General features: G+C 43.0%; 1 protein-coding gene across 1 annotated transcript; it reads right to left on the bottom strand.

The window, feature by feature from the left end:
- Positions 1–15,411: 15,411 nt before the first annotated feature.
- LOC116867475 (epididymal secretory protein E3-beta-like) lies at positions 15,412–17,902 on the bottom strand. The gene is made up of 2 exons (XM_032857100.1): positions 17,823–17,902; positions 15,412–15,875 (listed from the first exon to the last, which is right to left on the bottom strand). The coding sequence occupies exon 2, from the start codon at positions 15,847–15,849 to the stop codon at positions 15,412–15,414; it is 438 nt and encodes a 145-aa protein (XP_032712991.1). The 5' UTR covers positions 15,850–15,875; positions 17,823–17,902.
- Positions 17,903–18,148: the final 246 nt, after the last annotated feature.

Genomic DNA, 18,148 nt, shown 5'->3' with positions numbered 1-18,148 from the left:
GGGAGAGGAGATGCAACATGGGGGGTTAATGTGGTAGGAGAAGAGTAAATGAAACAAGTTGGGATTGGGAGGGAGACAAACCATAAGTGACTCTTAATCTCACAAAACAAACTGAGGGTTGCTGGGGGGAGGGGGTTTGGGGGGGTGGGGTTATGGACATTGGGTAGGGTATGTGCTATGGTGAGTGCTGTGAAGTGTGTAAACCTGGAGATTCACAGACCTGTACCCCTGGGGAAAAAAAAATATATGTTTATTTAAAAAAAAAAAAGAATAGAATGAAGAAAACCAAGTCTGTGGATTCCTTGAGTGTGGGCTTTTATGTTTGCCTGCAAATTTGTGTTCTTTTTAAAAAAAATTTTTAAAAATGATCAGAATAGGAATATATATCTTTTCAACGTATAATTCTCTGAATTTTTTCCTAAAGATTTTATTTATTTATTTGACAGAGAGATAGAGAGCATAAGTAGGCAGAGTGGCAGGCAGAGGGAGAGGGAGAAGCAGGCTCCTTGGCGAGCATGGAGCCCAACATGGGGCTTGATCCCAGGGCCCTGGGATCATGACCTGAGCTGGAGGCAAGCACTTAACCAACTGAGCCCCTAGCCACCCCTGATTCTCTGAATTTTAACACACATAGAAAGTTGTTACGAGATGATTTATCACAGCTGTTAACTCAGAAAATGAACAAGGAGTCCTGGCCCTGCAGTGGCCAACTGCTCTATCCCAGGAAATCCGAGGGGGCTGGACAAATCCACAGCACAGCTCCCGGCTGATCTGCCAATACTGTTGCCAAACAAACTCAGATAAACTCGTCACAAGAGAAGCTAATAAGTCAAGAGATAAGGGTTTGGAAAAGAGAAAGGGAGGAATTTGTTTCCAGGGCCAGCAGCTGGGGGAGGTGGCAGGCTCAAGCCTTAACAATTGATTTCTCTGCCTGCAAGATGGACAACCAGAGTTTTCTAGAAGAGGTTCAGGGCAGGGGATGGTACCTGCAGGCAAGAATCACAGGTGAGGTGGGATGTGTTCAGCCCATGATCTTGGCAGAGAAAGGGATGCAGGGGATGGTTGTCTAGGCATTCCATTGCTATCTGGGCTTTTCTGGTCTGGAGGCTGGAATGTTCTGGTCATCATCAGTGCCTCAAGTAAGTGCAATAAGAAATAACTGTTGGGTTCTATACTTGAGCACGAGGCTCACTGACAGAATTGTGCAACCATTATCACAACCAGGACACACAAGAGTTCTACCACTCTCATTTCCCCTTGTGCTAATCTTCTATAGTCATACACTTCCCACAACCCTCACCCCCAACCCTGGAAACCACTGATCTATTTTTTGTCACTATCATTCTGTCTTTTCACACTATTGTACAAATAGAATTGTACACCATGAACTTTTCCAAGACTGGCTTCTTTACTCAGGGTAATGCCTTTGAAATTCATCCAAGTTGTGTGGATTCATAGTTTATTCCTTTTTATTGCGTTCTATTACATGGATGTTCCACAGCTTGTCTGTCCATTCACCCACTGGAGGGCATTGGGGTTGTTTCCATTTGGGGTGATTATGAAGACAGCTGATTTAAACATCTGTGTACAAATTTTTTTTTAAAGATTTTATTTATTTGTCAGAGAGAGAGGGAGAGAGAGCGAGCACAGGCAGACAGAATGGCAGGCAGAGGCAGAGGGAGAAGCAGGCTCCCCGCCGAGCAAGGAGCCCGATGTGGGACTCGATCCCAGGACGCTAGGATCATGACCTGAGCTGAAGGCAGCTGCTTAACCAACTGAGCCACCCAGGCGTCCCTGTGTGCAAATTTTTATGTGCATTGTTGGAAGGATAGACACACATATCAACAAAATAACATCAGGAGCCCAGAAACAGGCCCACAAAAATATGATCAAAATTTTCAAAAAGATTTATTCATTTATAATTTGTCAAAGAGAAAACAAGCCAGCACAACCATGGAGTGGCAGGCAGAGGGAGAAGCAACTCCATGCTGAGCAAGGAGCCTGATTGCAGACTCGATCCCAGGACCCAGGGATCATGACCTGAGTCAAAGGCAGATGCTTAAGCAACTGAGCCATCCAGGAGTCTCCGATCAAATGTTTTTTGACAAAGGTGTAAAGCAGTTCTAGGCTGAAAGATACTTGTTTTGGTGATTGAACATCCAAAAAACCCCATGCAAGTCCGTTCCCCAAACTTTCAAACCCTAAATATTCCTTCCCTTCCCCACTCTTTTGAAAAATTTATTTCAATTCTGTTTAGTTAACATATAGTGTAGTATTCATTTCAGAGGTAGAATTTAGTCATTTGCCAGTCACATACAACATTCAGTGCTCCTTACATCAAGTGCCCTCCTTAATGCCCATCACCGAGTTACCCTACCTCACCACCCACCTCCCTCTATCAACCCTCACTTTTACCTATAGTTAAGTCACTTATGGTTGCCTTTCTCTCTGTTTTTAACTCATTTTATTTCTTTACCTTCCCCTACGTTCCTATCTTTTGTTCCTTAACTTCCACATATGAGTGAAATCCTATGGTATTTGTCTTTCTCTGACTTATTTAACTCTATATAATACACTCTCGTTCCACCCATGCTGATGTAAATAGCAAGATTTCATTCTTTTTGATGCCCTGCCCACTCTTCGGTACCACTGGAGAGACCTGTGGTGTATGTTTCAGTCCTGGGCCCACCAGCTGGATCTGTTCTCATCCAGAGAGTGAGTAAGAGGGAGCCTAGAAGCTCGGACAGGGTAGGCATGAAAGCAGAGGAAGTTAGAAGGAAGGTAGAAGGGGGTGCTTGGGTGGCTCAGTCAGTTAAGCGTCCTAATCTTGATTTTAGTGCAGGTCATGGTCTCAGGGTCCCAGGAGCAAGCTCTGTGCTGGGCTCCATGCTCAGTACAAAGCCTCCTTGGGAATCTCTCTCTCCCCACCCTTCTGCCCCTCCCCCTACTTGCACGTGCTCGCTCTCTCTAAAATAGATAAACGAATCTTTAAAAAAGTCAGGTAGAGGGAGTTATGTATATGGCATGAAGGAAGTAAGTCTGGAGAGACTTGAAGGAAAAAAAGGATGAGAAAACAAGATCAGAGAGGGTGACATAGTTGAGTTCATAGCTCCCTTGGTTCTGTTGACCTCCTGTTCTCGAAAGTTCACTGATCAAATCACTCAGGAGGAGGAGGAAAATCACTTTTTCTCACAGGAAATATAGCTTCACTTTTCCAGAATTCTACCTTTCTCTCTTGGGCTTTTAGGAATGACTTTTAAAGAAATGATTAAGTTAAAATGAGGCTCTTGGGGTGGACTGTGACTGGTGTGTTTATAAGAAGAGAAATGGGAAAACATGGAGGTGTGTCGGGGGGCACATGTGCAGAGAAAAGAACCTATAAGGACACAGCAGGAGGGCAGCCTTCTTTGAGCCATGGAAAGAGGCTCGAAAAAGAAGAAACCAAACCTGTCAAAGCTGTGATTTTGGACTTCTGGTCTTCAGAACTGTGAGAAAATACATTTCAGTTGTTTATTTTTTAAAAATTTTATTTATTTATTTGAGAGAAAGAGAGAGAGCACAGGCAGAGGGAGAAGCAGGCTCCCCACTGAACAAAGAGCCTGATACAGGACTTGGTCCCAGGGTGCATGACCTGAACCGAAGGCAGACACTTAAGTGACTGAGCCACCCAGGCATCCCACAATTCTGTTGTTTAAGCCACTCTTTCTGTGGTAGTTGTTATAGCAGACTTAGCAAACTGAAGCACACTGCCACCAATTCTTCCAGTCCTCTTGAATTATGTCTTTAATTTCTTGGATCAGTGCTCAGTGTGCCACGTGATATCCCCCAGTCCCTGATGCAGTTCATCCCATTCTACGTCCCAGACTAGAGCCTTGGAGCCCAACTGGACTTAGTGAGGGCGGAAGGTAAGGCCCCATGCTATCCCTTTTCATCCCAGGAATAGGAACAAATTGATGAGACTCATTTGTATTCTGCCAAGGTGCCATGGTTTGGAATAGCACATCTTGAATCCCCTCAATACTAAAAATCAACAAATGTGCCAAAAGAATTTAAAGAAGAGAGCCATCTTATGTTCATGGGTCTAAAGACTCAACATTGCTAAGATGGGGATTCTCCCCAAATTGATCTATAGATTCAACTCAATCCTAATCAAAATCCCTGGAGGATAAGCTGAGTCTAAAATCCTATGGAAATGCAAAGAACCTAGAACTGCCAAAAGAACTGTTTGTTTTAAGATAATATTTTCAAGTAATCTTTAAGTAAGGCAGGGGTCAAACTAACAACCCCAAGATCAAGAGTAGCATACTCAACCCACTGAACAAGCCCAGCACCCCGAGAATAGCCAACAAAACAAAACAAAACAAAACACAACACACAACAACTTTAAAAGAGCAAAGTTGAAAGGCTAATGCCACTAGGTTTCAAAACTTATTATGAAGTTGGGGTGGGTTGGGGGCAGTAAATTGGGAGGGAGGGAATCTAAAGTAGTATGAAGAAAATTTGGGGGAAGGATGGATACCTTTACGATCTTGTGATGGTGGTTGTTTCATGAGTATACACATAGGTCAAAACTTACCAGATTGTATTCTTTACATGTACATTGTGTATTGTGTGTCAGCTCTATGTCAATAAAGCTATAAACACCATTGTGAACTTAGTGTTTTTTTAAAAGAAGTGTAAGGAGAATGAGTAGACAAATTAAATCTCAAAATTCAAGATTTTATTTTATTTCTTTTAATTTAAATTTATTTTATTTAAATTCAATTAATTAACATATAGTGTATTATTAGTTTCAGAGGTGGGGTTAACACTGAGTGCTCATCACATCACCTGCCCTCCTTAAGGCCCATCACCCAGTTACCCCATCACCCCACTCCCCACTCCTCCAGCAACCCTCAGTTTGTTTCCCATGGTGAAGTCTCTCTCTGAGTTCCCATGGTTTATTTCTCTCTCTGAGTTCATCTTGTTTTCTTTTCCCCTCCTTTCCCCTATGTTCCTCTGTTTTGTTTTTTAAATTCTAGATATGAGTGAAATCATATGGTATTTGTCTTTCTCTGATTGACTTATTTTACTTAGCATAATATACTCTAGTTCCAACCATTATCATTGCAAATGGTGAGATTTCTTTTTTTTTTATTTTTTTTTAAGATTTTATTTATTTATTTGACAGACAGAGATTACAAGTGGGCAGAGAAGCAGGCAGAGAGAGAGGAGGAAGCAGGCTCCCTGCTGAGCAGAGAGCCCGATGTGGGGCTCGATCCCAGGACTCTGAGATCATGACCTAAGCCGAAGGCAGAGGCTTTAACCCACTGAGCCACGCAGGTGCCCCGAGATTTCTTTTTTGATGGCTGAGTAATAGTCCTATATATATATATACACCTATATATATATACCACATCTTCTTTATACATTCACCTGTCCATGGACATCTGGGCTCTTTACATAGTTTGGCTCTGGTGGTAACTATTTCACCTTTGTGGGCTACATGTGGTCTCTCTCTTCCCCTCCCCTCCTCCTCTTCTCCTCCCCCTATCCCAGTGGTCCTACCTCTAGATGGACAGTGGTTCCTAAATCATACTGCCCATTATAGTCATGCGGGGACCCTTAAAAACAAATTCCATAAAGCCCAGGCCCCACCCTCACAAATTTCTTTAGTTGTTTATTAAGTCTTCATAAAATTCATTTAATGAGATTGAGGTGGGACAACTTCTATGTCTCTCCTTTACTGTCATACTGCTACCACACTCATAACACTTCTACTGCCACATGCTCTGGGACAGAGGAGGCTTCCCAACACCAGGCCACTCTGGGACACTGGCTGGATATTGTACAATTTAACTCAATTCTGACACTAACTTTCTGAGGACAGTGTCAGCTCTCTAGGTTAAGGGCTTGGTCCCACAAGACTCCCCCAGTCCAGATGCCAATCCCAAGTCCAGGTTTTCACCTGTGCTTCTGACTGCCTGGCTGTAAATCCGAGTTTCTCACCACCCCCTTGTTTGTTGGATTGATTTGGTGGAGCTCAAGGAAACATTTATGCTTTACCAGTTTATGAAAGGATATGATAAGGAGAGTGATGAACACCAAGATAAGGAGATAGCTGGAGTAAGGTCTGGGAGGGTCCCTAATGAAGGAGCTTTGGTCCCTGTGGAGATGGGGTATATCACCGTCCCAGTGTAGATGATGTAGGAAAGATGTTAAGGTTTGAAACCAGTGACCAAGAAAGAATTCCTGAGACATCTTTGGTGCATAAAGGTGGTTTAATTAAAGCAGTGGGCAGGACCTGAAGGCAGATAGAGCTGTACTTGGGTCATGAGGAGTGGCCCATTATATACTTTCAGGCTAGGAGGGGGTTAGGGAAAGAGTTAGTCTGTAAGAAATTTGGAAGAAAGTTTTCCAGGACCTTGAGAAAGCCCGCTACTGTTGGGGAAAAGTAATTTATCACTCTCTAGGAAAGCCTTAGTCACGAGACCCTTCAGAGGGTCATAAGCTTGGGGGTGATTGCCAAAGTGTATCCAGGTGCGGAGGGAGATGAAGAGGGTTTCCAAATGACTTTTTGAATGTTACAGTAGACTTAGAGGACCCTGGGTTTCAGGCTAAGATTGTCATCTGCCCTTGGCAAAGTAGTAACATCGAGGCAGCTGAGTTCCAAAAAGAACATCATTCTTCCTTTGTCAAGGACTTATTAGTGGGCTGTAGGTAATATGGAAATAGAGTTTTTCTTTGGTCTTTGTTCCCCCCATCATAAATGTGTTTGCCAACCTGAAGTTTCCTCAACCCTGTACTTTTGGGAATTTTACAGAGGCTATCTCACATAGGCAGGACCAATTTTTACCTCCATATTCAGGCCCTCCTCCCTCCCTCAAGGATGGGGGTGAGGCTGAAATTGCCATGGGTCCATGTTTTAGTGATCAGCCACCCAGGTGGCTGCCAAGGGTCTCTTTCTTAGAACAAAAGATGTTCCAAGTGCTCTTATCACTTTGGAATTTACAAGGGTTTCAGGAGCTCTGTTCCAGGAATCAGAGGCAGAAATCAACATATATTTTCTACTCTACCAGAGGGATACAGTCGTTGATACTGTTTTTTAAAACTCCCAGGTGGGGGCGCCTGGGTGGCTCAGTGGGTTAAGCCGCTGCCTTCGGCTCAGGTCATGATCTCAGGGTCCTGGGATCGAGTCCCACATCGGGCTCTCTGCTCAGCAGGGAGCCTGCTTCCCTCTCTCTCTCTCTCTGCCTGCCTCTCCATCTACTTGTGATCTCTCTCTGTCAAATAAATAAATAAATTCTTTAAAACAAAACAAAACAAAACTCCCAGGTGAATTTCATATGAAACCAGAGTTGAGACCTGCTGGAACATTTGCTAAATTCATTTCTAAGATTTGCCACAGTTCTATCTTTCTAGATTGACTGTCAGGTCATTGAAGTTGATTCAGGGATATCCCTAAATGAATATCTGATTTAGTCAGTTTTCTTGACTCTCCCACAACACATGATTGCATGCAGAAAGGAACACAAACCTGTCAGAGAGTCCACCATGATAACCCCAAGTTATCCTCATTCTTACTCCCTTCCACAATTTCGTCAATCTATGAGTCCCCTAACTTATAAATAACCATAGTCAAGTGCTAGGTGAGTAAGACTGAGTAACTGGTTTGATTAAAGGAAATTCAGCCTTTCACTAGGTTACTTTCTCCAAGAATCTGCTGAAATGTCCAGGTAATGTAATAGAGCACATAAGTCCACTGTGATTACTGATCAGGTTGATGCATGCCATCTGAAGACCCCTTTCCCTGAGGATGATGCTATCTATGTTCCTACACTGGATCCTACCCAAATGTGAACACAGATCCTTATGTCCACTGCCCCCGCACTTGGCTTGAATACTTTGACACTCTGATATAAATGTCGTGCTGCTAAAATCAATACTAATGAAAGCTGCTCTAAATTGGAGGACTCAAGTCCCATGAGAGAAGTTCCCTACTGGGCACCCACTTTCTCAAGTGCCAGGTTGTCCTGGTCTTCTTATGTCTTCCCACTGAGAGGGGCCTTGAGTATTTAGCACCCTCAGAATCCAGGCTCCTGAACCCTGAAACTTTCATATTTCTGTCTTTGTTTCTAAGACCTGACATAAAGATGTGGCATAAAGGAAGGTGAGCCCAGCTAGCACAGCTGTTAAAGGAATCGCTTGGTTTGGAAAGAACCATTGTGCAGCACAGATAACTGACACACTCATAACTACTTCACCATGGGGCCTTTCTGATAGGCATTATGTTTGGCTGCTACTCAAAGACAGATCAGGCTACAAAGCACTTTGACATACACTGGACTGTTAACCCAGTGAGGCTAGTAGTTGGCAAGGAAATGGAAAGGTATGAGGGGTAGCAGAATAGGCCACCCCCAAATATTCCTTTTTGGCATAAGAATTGTGTTAAGCTGTTTATTGTGAGAAAGTACAGAGGAGAAGTTCTAAAAGCAGAGTAAAGGTAGCTCTTTTGTAGGGGAAACTTACATTAGAAAGAGGCCTGTTCAGGGAACTGAACCATGAGATGGGTCACCTTCATCTGAGAGAGTCATCTCCCTGGCAGGGCAAATATTGTTTCCCAAATATTTTCTCCTCTCACCTTCCTCTGAATTGCCTTCCCCCTTTTGAAGCCCTAGACCACGATCCTTTCCATAGTCAGGATGGTCCATAAGACTCATTTGGCTACTTGCTTTTAAGAATAATGTTTCTGTGGTGCTCCAGTATTATGTACATATTAAAATAGTTTTTGTCCTATTAAGTTGACTTTTTATTAAAGGGTAGGTGTTTTCAGCCAAGAACCTAACATGGTAAGGAAGAATTATTTTTCCTCCCCTGAACCTAGGACCTAAATTCTCAGTCCCAGCCAAATTTTTTTTTAAGTGACTTCCTTTATTTATGTGAGAGACACAGAGGAGAAAGCAGATACCCAAGAGGGTGGGAGAGGTAGAAGAAGAGGGAGAAGCAGGTTCTCCTCTGAGCAGGAAGGCAGAATGGGGCTCAAGGTGACCAAGAGATCATGAGCTGAGGCCATGGCAGAGGTTTAACAGCTTAACCCACTGAGACACCCACGTGCCCCACCACCAGCCAGACCCTTAATCGCTGTCCTTCAGTGTTTAAATCAACTACCTTTTCCAAAACAGCATGACTTCTGTGATATTTCAGTATTCAGGAGGGCAGGATGTTTTCAATTCCCAGCGCTTTTTTTCCCCCTTGATCTATGCTTTCTCTTCATGCATCGCAATAGATCATGGGAGAATTGACTCTACAGCCACAGTGAATTATTATCAGTACTACTACTTACATTTAATGCACTATCTGATGAAATACAGAAACTAATAGTAAAGATGTACAGTGTATCGGTTTTCAGGGTTAGAACCTGTGTGTGAAATACTATGCACATACTATGACGTGTACTTATCACCTCCAAACAAGCATGGACCATGGTTTCAAGGGAAATATGTAAAAGCCTTGAGCAGAGTTTGAAGGGATGGAGCACATTCTTGCTCCAAAGTCCCAGGGATGCCGTGGTGAGGGAAGTAGCAGAAGCCTTGGGTTGCTGAATAACCTCAAAGTTTGGCTAAGGCCCAGATGGTTCTCCTGAGTATATTGTTGGCAAATGCCATGTAGATGGATCCAGGCTGGCAATGATGTGAAAGACATCCCAAACACACACACTCAAGGTCATTACAATATAACAGAAAGTGTTTTATTGCTGTGAACAAAATACAACAAAGCTTGGCAGAAGTTCCAAGATTATAAAAATAAAGAGACCTGGGTCTTTCCTGGCCCTCTTGGCTATTGTCTTCCTTCAAAACACGCAGAGCAGAAAGGAATGCTCTTTGTTTGTGTCCCCAACTCTGGCCTGGCATCATGGTCCCCTACTTCCCTCACTCCCCTCCTTCTTTCCTCTATGGAAACCATGGAAATCAACAAAAGAAAACAAAAGGCAGAAGAGATCATGGGAAAACCTGCACCGAGTGAGAAGGAACATTATGGAAACTTTAGTCTTAGTCTAACCCTACAGGAGTCAGACAACTGGGAGGGTAGCCTGGCTGACGAGGGTCCCAGGCAACAATGTAGAACCTGTTCTGGGGAGTGGTACTGTAGCTGCAGTCAGGATATCTCCCTCCAGTGTGATAGCAGGAAGTCATGTTAATAGGATTTGCACTCTGGTGGCAGTTATTCCCACGAGGCCTGCAGGTCCTGTTGGGCCAACTGCAGGTAATAGTCACATTCTGTAAGAAGTCATGCAGGAAAGGGTTTTGATGTATATAGGTTCAGTTAGGAATATTGACAAGACACATTGCACTGTTGCGTTGGACAGGACTTGCTCTTAGATGCTGATTCGTAAATGTTTGAATGCTGGTGGAGCGTTGAGCCGAGTGACATAATGGATGCACTAGCCCCCGTGATCCCAATAGCAACAGGATGAGAGGAAAGGGTACCAGAAGATCTAGCATCATCTCTTCTGTGTAGGAAGAGAGAAGAAAATGAAAAAGTGATAGTAATAGAAGTCATAATAGGAAAATTATCATTCACAACCATTTAGATCTGTTTGTGACTTTTAAGATTTCATTGGTCCTTTTCTGGTTGTTTAAAACATCTTCTTTCTGACATGAGTCTTAAAATTCTAGGAAGGAGCTAAAGCCCATGGAGGAGGAATGTGAGTTAAGATGGCATTTCCTCTGACTGCCGGATCCTATTCTTCTCTTTCTTCTGTGCTTATGCAAAGAGAAACCTGTCTCTTCCCTCCTCCCTCCTGGAATATTTCTCAAACATCTATGTGAGCTGGACCTTCTGGCCATTGTCATGGCTCTACTCTCCACAACCCCCAGGCTTCTCCTCTTGCTAGGTGTCCTTGCTGGGGGTCCTGCTGAGGACAGAGGCTGTGGTTAGTCCCAGGCTCAGAGTGTTTTGTCTGCTGTTCCTCTGCCAGGTATGTCAGCGTGGCCTGCGTGCAGCAGGGAAGTGTGCTGAGCCCTAGGAAAGAGGGAAGGGAAACCTAGGGCTTGGAAGATGCACTTCTTGTGCACAGTGTGGATGAGACCCACACCCTCCATTTCACTGTTTAAAGCCAGTATCCCTGCAGATGCAGAAGAGCAAGCCTCCTTAAAGGAACAAAGAAGAAGTGATAACTTCCTCAAAGAAGTGTGAGGAAATTATGAACTCCTGATATGGGTTGAGTGTTTTCTTCCCGAAACTTTAACATTTTGGGCTCCATGATTTCAGTTTTTTAGGAGAAAACACACCACAAACACCTAAGGCTCCCCCAGTCCAGCTTGTCACCTGTGTTTCTGACTGCCGGGCTGTAAATCTGAGCTTCCCCCAACTCCCTTGTTTGTTTCGATACTTTGCTAGAGTGGCACATGGAACTGGAGGAAACACTGATGGTTTATCAGTTTCTTAAAGGATATGGTAAAGGGTAGGTGGGAGGGTCTTAGTGAAGAAGCTTCTTTCTTCATGGAGTTGGCATGCATCACCCTCCAAGTATAGATGATGTAAGAAAGATGTTAGGGTTTGAAGCCAACAGCCAAGAAAGAATTCTTGGGACATCTGTGGTGCAAAAAGGTGGTTTTTTGAAAGCATGTGGACCCGAGGAACTGAGGGCAGAAAGAGCTGCACAGAAAGTGGGTCATGAAGAAGTGGCCCTTGACATAGCTTCTAGTTGGGAGGAAGAGAAGTATAGCATAAGTCTCTAAGGAATTTTGGAAGGAAGATGTCCAGGTCATTGAGGAGGCTAGCTCTTGTTAGAAAAAGGTCATTTATTACTGTGTAATCGAACCCTAGTCACGAGAACCTTCAGATGTATATAGGTGAGCCATATGCTTGGGGAATGATTGCCAAGATATACCTTCCAGAGTAGAGACAAGGGTAGTTTCCAAGGGAATTTTTGGTGTGAAAGTAGGCTTATAGGATCCTGGGTGGTTGGGATAATGAAAAGCTAAGGTTACTTTTTGTCCTTAGTAGGTTGTCGACGACATGTAAGCAGGTCAGTTCCCACATGAATGTCACTCTACCTGTTTCAAGGACTGGTCAATGGGTTGTAAGAAGTATGGAAATTTAAGTTTTCTTTTGTCTTTGTTTCCCACATCACTTGCATCATCACTAGAAATTCAGTCTTGGAGGATAATGTAGAGGAAGAAGCAGTCTTTTTCTTCTCTCCTGTCTTCTCAGCTATGGTCTTTATAACATAAGACAGACTAACAAAAGAAAAACGAACAACTTTATTAGTGTGGATCTCATATATACATGACAGAAATGCAGGGACTGGTGTGAAATATGTTGATGTGGGGGTCCAGGAGTGAATGATCAAGAAAGAACTCTTGAAGCATCTTTTGTACAAAAATGGTGGTTTTTAATTAAGGAATGTACTGGGACAGGACTCGTGGGCAGAAAGAGCTATACTGGGGTGGTAAGGAGTGGCTGACTCTCTACCTTTAAGATGGGGTGAGGTTAAGGAAAGCTAAGTCTCTAAGGAATTTGAAAGTAAGGGTTTTAGGGCCTTGCAGGCCTAGCTGATGTTAAGATGACGTCATTTACTAGGGTCTTGACTAAGACTTGAGTCTTGAGACCCTTCAGATGTCTGTCAGTGGGCCATAGGCTTAGAGGATGATTGCTAACATACAGCATGGGGTAGAGGTAAATGAGTTTCCAAAGGGGTTTTTATATGTTAAAGGGCACTTAGCAAGATCCTGGGGGTTGGGCTAATGTCAGGCTAAGGTTACCTTTTTCCTTTAGCAAAGTATTAACATTGAGGTAGCTGAGCTCCTCCAAGAAGGTCTCTCTGCCTGTCCCAAGTACTTGTCTATGGGCTGCATGTTGTAAGGAAATTTAATTATCTTTCTACATTTCCTTTGCCTTTGTTCTTCACATCAGGAAGAGTCATTAGAAGAGGTGATGAGACCTTGGGCTAACAGACCATCTTCAGGTAAAAGAAAGGAAGAAGAGTGTGGGGGAAGACAGGCTCCAGGAAGGTAATGAGGGAAAGTATAGTAAACAAAGGTAAGGTTTGTTAAGCAGATTTAAGTCTGTGCCTTCTTTTTCTTTAAAGATTTTATTTATTTATTTGACAGATAGAGATCACAAGTAGGGAGAGAAGGAGGCAGAGAGAGAGAGGGAAGCAGGCTCCCTGCTGAGTATACAGCCCGATGAGCTAGATCCCAGGACCCTGGGATCACGACCTGAGCCGAAGGCAGAGGCTTTAACCCACTGAGCCACCCAGGCACCCCAAGTCTGTGCCTTCTTTTTTTTTTTTAAAGTCTGTGCCTTCTTGATTGTAAGAATTTCTTGTGACTTAGAGGCATGTTTATCTTGTTACTAGGCACAGGGAAACACCCTTAGGGAATAGATATTTTCTCTATGATGATAAATGTCTCTTATTTGTAAGTGGGTGATTTATAGGCTACTTTCAGAAATTCTCCTTGTCTTCTGTTTCTCAATATAATCAGCTCAAAATCATCTGTGTGCCAAAGAACCATCTTTTTAGGTGTTACATTCTGGTCTCCTATAGGTAAGAGTCTTGTTGGCCTAACTTGAATCTCCTGACCAACACTTGACTCATTAGAGGGGATTTGAAACCTTGGGATAACCCCACCAATACTGCACACAATCAGGGAAGGAATAGTTCCCAAAAGGAAATGAATATGCAGCTATCCAAATGGGGTGGGGGGAGTGGATGTGGGAAAGCCAAAGCAACAGCACAAAGCTATGATATTAATTGTGTTTAAATCCATTTTCCTACCATATGGTATTCACTACCATCTTTTAACCCAATAATAAAAGGAATTTTTAGAGCTTCTAAAATGTATTGTGAGAACTTACTGTGGGAGACCAGAACAGATGACTCTGGAATATAAGTATAGGCAACCAGAACAGAGTAACACAAACTATGCCACTACATTTTGTTATTGTTTCATTTATTTTTCTGGGTTTTTTATTTCCATTTTTTTAGAGAGAGATAGTGTATGAGAGTATGGTGCAGATGAAAGAGGGAGAGGGAGAGACAATCCCAAGCAAGCTCCACACTCATGACAGAGCTGGATGTGGAGCTCGATCCCATGACCTGAGCCAAAACTCAGAGCCAACACTTAACAGACTGAGCCATCCAGGCACCCCACACCAGACATTTTGAGGCAGCTTTTATCAACTGAGAAAAACAATCAATATTCCTCATCTTTATATTGATTAGTGATACAGAACTACTGGTTTAACACTAATCTCTTGTGAATTTGGTTACTATAAGTCATCATCTCCCCAGTATCTGCCCATCCCCAGGTGCACTGAAAATTGCAAAGCTCAGGAGCTGTTCTTGAAAAACAATGACCAACCTAGATTCCTTGGATACTCATGGGGGCTAGGTGTCTAGGACTAGGAATGCAGCCACCTAACTGAAAATGTTATGATCTTGGCTTTTTCTCCAAGTGTTTCAATACTGGAGTCATTCAACAATGCAGGAGGCTAAAGGACACAAGGTACTTTAATGTTCCACATTTCCCCTCCCCATACCTGCTCAAGGCAAAACTATATGAGGTAAAGGATTATCTTTCTCTGTATCACTCTTCCCCATTTAGCAAACAGAATTCTCATGGATGTTCCTTGCTTGTTTCCTCAACATTCCCTTCTGCAATTAACTTCCTCTTTCCTCCAACAAATTTAATCTTAAGACCCATTCTTGAAGGTTACCTTTTTACATCCCATATCTACTCTATACCTCTGCCTAGTGAAAATGATTATTATCAGAAACCCCATTTCTTCCATTAACTTCTTTCTTTTCTGTTTCTTTTTTTTAAATTAACATATAATGTATTAGTTCTGTGATTATCTTCTACTTAATATATTATGCCTCGGGAAGCATAATGCCTTAACCTATCTAAAATGCATGCGTTTCCTTAGAGACATGTTTAAGGAATGAGTCCAATGACACATACCTTCAAACTACACTGTGCATCCATCATATTCAAGCACAATCTGTATCACACACCCTGGGACACCTCCACCAATCACATAACATATAACATATGTGAATGTCACACATGGTAAAGTGACATAATTTATTTAGGGAAGGAAGACCATTCAGGTTTGGTCAGTGTAATGAGAGTCACTTTCAGGAACATGCCTGGTTCAGTAAAACAGAGAAGCCGTATAGAGCGTAATATTAAAAAACTGTAGGAGAAAATCAGATACACGAGGGCACAGGAGTACTCCAGACAAAGAAATTGTGAGTGGTTTTGATAGGAAGAAAGCATGTGATGATGCATATCTCTAAGTAGTTGGAAAATGTTGGCACACAAATGCAAAGGATGGAGTAGCAAGGGCTGTTGACAGAGGCAGGGGCTCCCTCCTGGGAAGTATTGGACACTCTACTCGAACGTCTGGACATGGGTAGATGTTCTATATTTTGATATCTAACAACTGGATGTCCTCTATGCCATCGACATACCCGTTCATGCCACAGTGGAATTCAATGTAGCTGTAGCCACTGTGCTCTCTGTAGCTCTTTTGGTTGCCCTCCTGGTAGCACTGGAGTATTTTGAAGGGATGCTGGGCCCATATGTATACATTTCTGTAACGGTCTCTCCACTTCCTGAGGCAAATATGCTCGATTTTGTGCCAAAAGGTATAGATGAAGATGTGATAGTTCCTGTCTTGTGGGCCTTCTCTTTCCCTCATGAGATCATTGCATTTGTAGTCGCTGAATTTCCAGCTCGTACTCAGGTAGTGCTGTTTCATGAATTCCCTCCAAGAAAGGTTCTGGCTGTGTACAAGCAGCCCACCTAGGGGAAACAGCAGGGTCAAGAGAGGGCCTAGGACCTTTAGAGAGGATGCCATCTCAGTCACCAGAGCCACCTGTGGGTCTGCAGGGAAGAAAGAGGAAAGCATTATCTGAACACTGCCGTAAGAGTTGACCTGCACCTTAAAATTCCTTTCTTGCCAGTGTAGACACTGGCACCCAACTTTACCATTTTGTTCCCAGGCTTGAAGAGGATAAATCTCATTAGGTAGTTAAATTTATGAGAACTAAAAATACGTTAGAACCTGACTGAGACAAACACAAAAATGGTCCAAAATAGACAAAGTTTATTTTGAGAATTTCAAACACTTGCTGTCTGGCCTCTCTTCTACCCAAACAGAGGAACTCATCACCCTCTAGCTAACTCTGTCCAACAGTCCAGATCAATTCTCTGAAGTGTGTGGCTGTAAAAGAAAATGGCAATTTAAGCTTTGTGGCTGTGAAGTGGAAAGGGTTGTCACCACTTAAGTGAATGAAGAAGTTAGGTGAAGACTTGGGTGATTTTCCAAGCAACAAGGCTCTGGTTCTCTCAAACCCCAGGTTACAGTTACATTGATTCTGTAAAACAGTGTTTATCTGATCCTGCTTTCCTTAGAGTACTTCCCCAAAGCCTGTGTGAAATCTCTTATCACTTCTGACTACCCATGTACTACTCAGTGGTCATTTATCACATTATCATAATTATGAATCTTCTTGATTTGGTTTCAGAATGCAATCACATAGGAACTCGAGTTTTGAAATATCGTTCTGATCAATCAAGTTCCAAGATTGGGACTGCCCTCACAAGAGCTACTCAGGTCAAAATGAGGGTATAGTGTTGTTTGTAAACAAAAGGTTGTTTATGATGAGGAGTACAGCTGGTTCTGTGGAATCTCTAACCTGGTTCTCAACTTTCGGAGCACTGTGTCCACAAATGCAGTTAGGAATAGGTGCTTAACAGACCTGTGAGAATCTAATGAGATATGTAAGTGAGAGCACTTCTGAGAATGGTGTAGGGACCCAGGACAGCCCACCCCAGAAGGTGTCCCAGTGGCACATGGATCATTTTGAATTGAAACTACTTGGAATATAGCCAGTGTAAGGACACTCAGACCCTCTTCTGTCCCCCAAAAGCAGAAATTGAATCTCTCTGATGAATGGTACCCTGCCTGTACTAAGAAATAAAAAGGCACTCTTATCACCAGAGCTAGGGATTTTACCTATTTTTTTAATTATAATTTTTTAGTAAGCTCTAGGCCCAATGTGGGGCTTCAGCTCATAACCCTGAGATCAAGAGTCACATGTTCCATTAAGGCAGCCAGCCAGGCACCCAACCAGTGATATGGATTTTAAAGCCAAGAAAGGTATATAAACAAAATTCCTTGCTTTTTACTAATCTTCTACCTCAGCCCAGAATGTGCTTGGAATTCCTTACTAATTAGCACTCCCCAACATTTGTTTTGTCTGTCTTGTCAATTCCTCAGAAATTTATTGTCTCATTGTTTAAAATGTCTAAAAATAGCCTGCCTCCGTCATTTCTTTGGGATCTCAATTTCATTATTGGGCCTCTGTGCATATAACGAAACTTTTTTTTCCCCCTCCTATTAAATCTGTCTGGTTCAACTTAATCTAAACTGGGTGGAAGAATCTTGAATGATAGAAGGAAATTTTTTTCATCCTCTATCGTGTGAAGTGCTATATCGTGTACAGAAGACAGAGTAGGCACATTCACATCTGGGCCACCCTGTGCCTGACCCAAAGGTCCTACCCAGGTTAGAAGACCAGCAGTCAAGGTGCTTCAATGTATTATGCTTGGGAAGATTGGGGAAGAAGTGGGAATAGGGGTAGATGTGTTGAAGGGAGACACTATTTCACTGGGATTAATACTGAGTTGAATTCAGGTCTTTGCTTCTTACTAATTGGATCACTTTCCAACCTTAACTCTACCATCTAGAAGTTCAGTGAGACACTTTGCAGTGTTTCTGGGCCTTTTCCCTCATGCATGTTTAGCACCAGCCCCAACTGAACTCACCCTGTTCAGATCCAACACTCAGGTGTCACCGGTGAGGAAATCAATACGTGGGTCTGAAGAGCAGAGAGCCAGGAAGTCTGCAGCAGTGAAGAAAGGAGTAGTAGTGAGAGGTGCAGCACTCCAACTGATTAGTAGCCTGTCAGGGGTGGGGGACAGCCTTCCTAGGTGAACCTGTTCTGTGTCTTCTCATCTAGAACACTTTAGTTCCCTCTGAGAATAGCCTGGAGCAAAGGTGTCTAATATCAAAGTCTCCCTTCTGGGTAAGAGGAATGACAAGGCTCTGGGGAGGGGTAACCTGGAGATGGGTAATCTGAACTTATCAGGAA

The sequence above is a fragment of the Lontra canadensis genome, unplaced genomic scaffold (genome assembly GCF_010015895.1).
Source record: "Lontra canadensis isolate GAN:19392208 unplaced genomic scaffold, GSC_riverotter_1.0 scaffold12, whole genome shotgun sequence".
NCBI classification, from domain to species: Eukaryota; Metazoa; Chordata; class Mammalia; order Carnivora; family Mustelidae; genus Lontra; species Lontra canadensis.
Note: the sequence above shows the minus strand (reverse complement) of the source record. Positions and strands in the feature narration are given on the sequence as shown.

Excerpts from the sequence above, each read along its gene's own strand:
- LOC116867475 (XM_032857100.1), bottom strand. The coding sequence starts at position 15,849 with ATGGCATCCTCTCTAAAGGTCCTAGGCCCTCTCTTGACCCTGCTGTTT.